This window comes from Petaurus breviceps, unplaced genomic scaffold (assembly GCF_028583685.1).
Source record: "Petaurus breviceps papuanus isolate PSGF00001 unplaced genomic scaffold, PetGlider_PUasm1.0 189, whole genome shotgun sequence".
NCBI classification, from domain to species: domain Eukaryota; kingdom Metazoa; phylum Chordata; class Mammalia; order Diprotodontia; family Petauridae; genus Petaurus; species Petaurus breviceps.
The window spans coordinates 9,125,821-9,131,820 of record NW_027185809.1 but is presented as its reverse complement, the minus strand read 5'-3'; the positions used below and the strand labels follow the sequence as shown (position 1 = coordinate 9,131,820).

General features: G+C 37.9%; 1 protein-coding gene across 1 annotated transcript in view; it reads left to right on the top strand.

Annotated features, from left to right (window-relative positions):
• Positions 1 to 225: 225 nt before the first annotated feature.
• LOC138164132 (leukocyte cell-derived chemotaxin-2-like) overlaps positions 226 to 6,000 on the top strand; it is a 29,434-nt gene continuing 23,659 nt past the window's right edge. The window contains exons 1-2 of the mRNA XM_069091723.1: positions 226 to 285; positions 3,464 to 3,527. Coding sequence (XP_068947824.1) covers positions 226 to 285; positions 3,464 to 3,527 — 124 coding nt within the window. The remainder of the gene's footprint in view (positions 286 to 3,463; positions 3,528 to 6,000) is intronic.

Here is a 6,000-nt window from a genome sequence, read left to right as displayed (position 1 = left end):
CAGGGATTTGCAAGTGATTGGGGAAGAGCTCAATCAAGTTCCTGCTTTTATTCCTCCATCTTGACTCCACCCCCAAGCAGAATAATTGCAGAAAAAAAAAAACTGGAAAGACATGTATGAATAGATACAAAGTGAAACGAGCAGAATCAAGAGAACATTGTATACACTATTAGCAATATTGTATGATGAAGAATTGTGAATGACTCGGCTATTCTCAGCAATATAATGATACGAGACAATCTCAAAGGACTTTTGATGAAAAAATTCTATCCACCTCCAGAAAAGGTATTGATCTTGTTTGAATATTGACTGAAGCACACTATTTTTCTTTCTTTTTTCTTTTTCTTCCTCTCTTCTCTTTTTCTTCCTTCCTTCCTCCTTTCCTCCCTCCCTCTTACTCTCTCCTCTCTCTGTTTTTCTTATCTTTTTGCACAAAACGACTAATATAGAAAGGTTTTATACCATTGCACATGTATAACTAGTATCTGATTGCTTACCCCCTCAGAAAGGGGGGAGGGGAGGATGCAAGGGAGGGATAGAATTTGAAACTCAAAATTTAAAAATAAACCCAAATATTAAAATTGCTTTTACATGTAATTGGGGGGGAATAATATTTAAAAAATTAAAAATACCTTCTTCATTCCTCTGTAATTTCATCTACCCAACTGAATATGGCCTGTAAATGGAGCCACCAAAGATTAAGGAGAGGGTATGAGGAACAAACAAGGCAATTCTGTTACTATCATGGTAAATGAAACTGCAATTTTTAAATTAAATTAAACCAAACTTCTTAAAAGTTCTCAGTTTCAGTCTCTTTTTTATTCTTTTTATGTTATCTGTCCATTTTCATGGAAGCTTTTAAGTTAATTATATAAAAAAATAAAGATAAAGAAAAATATATAAGAAAAAGTCCTGAGTACTTTTGTGTCATCTTTGATACAAAAGGTCCACAAGATAATCCCCTCTTCCCTAGAATCCTTCCTTCTACTCTTTAAATAATTGATTATAAGATTAATATTAAATATCAATGTTTAATTAATCTTATTTGCCAAATATTTAATTTGTTTAAAGTCCCTAAATTTGAAAGTATTCATGTATATGTGTATATACATACATACAAATACACACAAGTTCCGCCAGGTGGCACTGGTGAGCACTGTTTGTTCAACACAATCCTGCATTGAGCCAGGAACAGAAGGTGGATACTCCTATAACTCTGTTTCCGTCTTTCTGTCTCTGTCTCTCTGTCTCTGTCTCTCTCTCTGTCTCTGTCTCTGTGTCTCTCTGTCTCTCTCTCTCTCTGTCTCTGTCTCTCTCTCTCTGTCTCTCTCTCTCTCTGTCTCTCTGTCTCTGTCTCTGTCTCTCTCTCTCTCTCTGTCTCTCTCTCTCTGTCTGTCTGTCTGTCTCTCTCTCTCTCTGTGTCTCTCTCTCCCTTGGTCTTCCAGTAGCCACCTCCTTTTAGAAGCATGGTCTCCCCTTTTAAGGCCAGTGAAAGCTTTCAAAGCAGAATATTAACTCTAGAGTTCATACATGTTAGGAAAATATGGTTTTGAAGATTACTCTCTTTCTCACTCAAATAAACCATCATGTCTCTTAATGCTTAGATGCTTAAATGCAAAAATTTTGCTCTAGCATTATTAACTTGGGTTATAAAGGCAGGTTAGTGGTACAGTGAATAGAAAGTTTGACTTGGCTTCAGGAAGACCTCAATTCAAATCCTGTCCCTGGCACTTACTAGCTGTATGACTTTGGGCAAATCATTTAAACTATCTTTCTCAGTTTACTCATCTTTAAATGAGTTAAAAAATAGCACCTACTTCACATATTGTTTTGAGGATTAAATTATACACACACACACACACACACACACACACACACACACACACACACACATATATATATGTAAAGTGCTTTGCACTCTAAAAATACCATCATCATCACTATTAGCATAAAGTCTACTACTTCCCTCCTCTCCAAGGCTTCATTTTGCCCCTCAGTTCTCAGTCTCACTGCTAGATATTTAACTGAGCAGAACTGGCCCATACCTAAATGACCATCCAGATTTTGATACATTAACAAACATGTACTGTGTATATAAATAGCAATTTTAAAGTGGTCACAGTCTATGGACACAAGTGGGATAGAGGAGTCAGGAACAAAGTGCAATCTCCTCTTCTAGTCAACTCTCCTTTAGATATGGGTAAAGTAACAGAAAGGGGCGGATAAGTGAGAGGGTCTCTACCCTCCCCAGAATAGCATAGAATGAAGGAAATCTAGGCCACCAATATTCCTGTTTCTTGGATGGTTGCTGCCCAGCTTTGTGGTTCTGCCTCTGGATCCTCAATGCTAGTGTCTATCAATGGAAAGTTGTAATACCTGACTTTACTTAATGTGGAATGGCAAAGTTCAGCTTATTGACATCTGGCAGTACTCTGAATAATTTGCTCTTAAGTAATACATGATAAACTTTGGAATTTAGGAGATGACTGTAGGATAAAAAGTTTACCCACACTCAGGTTACTCTGGTCCAATCTGTCTTTGCTCTATTTCCAAGCACTTTTGAAGGAGCTCCAAAAGGTTGGCTACATATACAATTTCATGACCCTTTTCAATTTCCATTCATAAGAATTCTTTACCACTTTCTAAACCCTCATATTCTCATGGTTAGTACTTATTCTGTTCTTCTATTTTTACTTTAAAACAACCACAACAACGTTTTAGTATTTCAGAGAGCTTTTTCCATGTAGGCTAGTGGTTGTCTATCTTAATTTGCCTTGTAGTATTCTATTTTATTAATGACTTAGGATGCTTAGGATTTCTGTCTGTAATGCGAATGTAAATTTTAAAGATCTTCCCTGCCCCTAGGCTAAAGTGCACCAGAAGCCTGGGGAGGGAGGCTTGTTTTTCAGTAGATACTTTTTGATTGGCCAGTGGGTCAATAAGGTTGTTACATTCTCTGAGCCAGGAGAAGGCTATATAAGCCCTGATGTGTAGCTTTGTTTTTGGGACTCACTTTGAGAAGTGTTTTGTGATTTGATCTGAATTCTGGGAAGCCGTTGTTGAGAGTCCCCCGGCTTTGAAAAACCCAGAATGTGGAAACCCAGATGTTGACTGGGTATGGATGTAATGGTTGGACAGTTTGGAAAGCTGTCTACTTGATGTTTCTGTCTTGATAATTATGCCTGTGTACTTTGAGGTTCAGGGTGCTGACCTTTTCTCCTGAACAAGGTAAACGATATATGTCTGACTGATTAAAGTAAGCTTGTTAACCCATTTTGAGTTGCTTTCCTTTAACAAAGCAGATCCAAGAACCTGTGTGAGCAGGCACCCTGGGGACACTGGGGTGCTTGCTGCAACACTGTCCCAAGCAATGATAGCATGAGGAAGGAGACTCTTTACCAACACAGGCTTCCAATCCCTCATACCTTGTCCTCTGTCTGAACACATTGCTGCTTTGCTACAGGGTGGTCTGTCTATTGAACAAGGGAAAAATGGTGAACAAGTATACAGAACCAGTCACTCTGAGGGTAAGTACTTATTGGAAAACCACAAGATACTGCTATCTATTTTCTCAACAAAGGTTCTTTGGTATAGATGCGTTTTTTGAAATATATATTTATATATATATATATACATATATATGTATATATATATATATATATATTTGACACATTTTGTTTTTGTTTTTTTTATCGAAGCGGAGATAAAATTGAATAGATGCCATTTTTGAAAAATAAATTTAATTAAACAAGTCACCAAATGAATATGCTCCTGAACCTTTTCTCGTCCCAGGAAAAGGCTTATGACCAGTAAGTTTATCAAACTGATTGGGGATGAGGGCATTTCCTTGTTCCCTCTCTCCAATATATGTGTATTTCTAGTGTAACAGGAATGATTGGGGTCATCCCTCCACCTTCTGGATTGCAGCATCTTTCATGGAGCTAGGCATATATGTTTTGGACCCATGTGGAAGGACAGATGGTCTGGCCCCTTGCTAAAAGACATTTATCAACTGATTGGTTTTCCTGTTTCCCTGTGACTGGGAGCAGGGAACAATATACAAAATCTATTTTCTCCAATAGATTGCTTGTAGGGATGATTAGCAGAATCTTTGAGAGCATGTTGATTGATTGTTGTCCTTCGTGCTTGAAGAGAATCAAAATGACATTACTCTATTGGGTTCAAGGTATATTGTGTCTGACTGTGGCTGATCACACCAATACAAGCTTAGAAGACTCTACCACAGTTTGGGCACAAATAGTCCATATGAATATTTGGAGTGGAGATGTCTCAAAATTTTCACATCTTACATTTCTTTTGAGCTATTGAATGAGCAGTTGTGTTTTGCCCATAGAACACAACGCCATGCTGGGTGGTCATGTGTCAGTGTCTCCTTTGTCACAATTGATTCCAAAGTTCTTCAGAGAGACTGTAAGAGTGTTCTTGTATTGATTCTTCTGACTTCCATGTGAGCATTTGCCTTGTTGCTGTATACAATGTTCTTGTTCTGTTCACTTCACTACCCATAAATTCATGTAAGTCTTTCCAGAATTTTCTGAAATCATTCTGCTTGTCATTTCTTCCTTTTTTTTCTTTCTGGAAGGGGGAAGGGAGGGCAATTGGCGTTAAGTGACTTGCCCAAAGTCACATGGCTAGTAAGTGTTAAGTGTCTAAGGCCAAATTTTAACAAAGGTCCTCCTGACTCCAGGGGCAGTGCTCTATTCACTGTGCCACCTACATGCCCCCTGCTAATCATTTCTTAGAGTGCAATAATATTCCATTACAATCATATACCACAGTTTATCTACCACAGCCACATCCCCAGGTGATGAACATCCCTTTGATTTCCAATTCTAAGCCACTACCAAAAGAGTTGCTATGAATATTTTTGTACAAAAAGAAGGATCAGACTGTTAAGAAAGACTCTGGCAAGGATCTTGTTGGAAATAACTAAGAGAGAGACCATCTCTGTGACTGTCAGAGGACAACTTATATCCTTTTGCCTTACAGAGATGGACAATAGAGATGTCCTTGGATTACTGGGGGATAACCTCCTTTCGCCATAGAAGATTTCAGTCAGCTTTTGGATGAGCAGTGGACTGTCTGCTTAGTAAATCTCAGCTGAAATATAATCAGTACCAAGGGTTTTACCACGTGAGAAAAGCCTAATGGCATTTGAAATTTTTTATTCAGCTGGAAGTTTGACTAGAGAAAGATCAATTTCCACCTGAGGTATATAATAAATGGTTTTAGCATTTGTTGATGATGGCCCATTGAGAACACTATGGAAGTGTTCAGTTAATCTTTCCAGAATCACCACACATCTTTGACCCTTAGATAGCCTTCAGGGCATAAGAACGGCACTTTGGATTGTTACTGTCAGTGTAAAACTGAATTTCATCTGCTTTCTTACTGAGCCAAGGATCCTGTATGCCTTTAAGCTTTGCTTGTACTTTATTTTTGATTGAGTTAAACACTGCCTTCTTAGAGATGAATAAAATATCCTGCTGGCAAAATATGGGGAGTTCTCATTTTTTTTAGCAGGTTCTGAATTTCCCCATCATTTTCCTTTTTTTAAATTAATTTATTTGTTTACTTTTAGTTTATAAGATTCAGTTCCACATTCCCTTGAGTTTCAAATTTTCTCCCCCATCCTCTCCTCACCCCAATCCCCCAACATGGTGGCATGCCATCAAATATAGGATCTGCAAATACCTTCACATTAAACATTAGTCAGGTTGTAAAGAAAGAGTAGAACTGATGAAATGAACAATGGGAAAGAGGCAACAAAACAAAACAAGGAAAAGAGAGAGAGCCAGCAGTTTGCTTCAATCTGCATTTGAACACTGTAGTTCCGTCTCTAGATGTGGAAATCTCTTTCCATCATGAGTCTTTTGTAGTTGTCTTATAACCTTGCATTGCTGAAAAGCGCCCAGTCTATCAAAGTTGGTCGTCACACATACGTTGTGTCTGTAATTATGTACAAATTTCTGCTCTTCT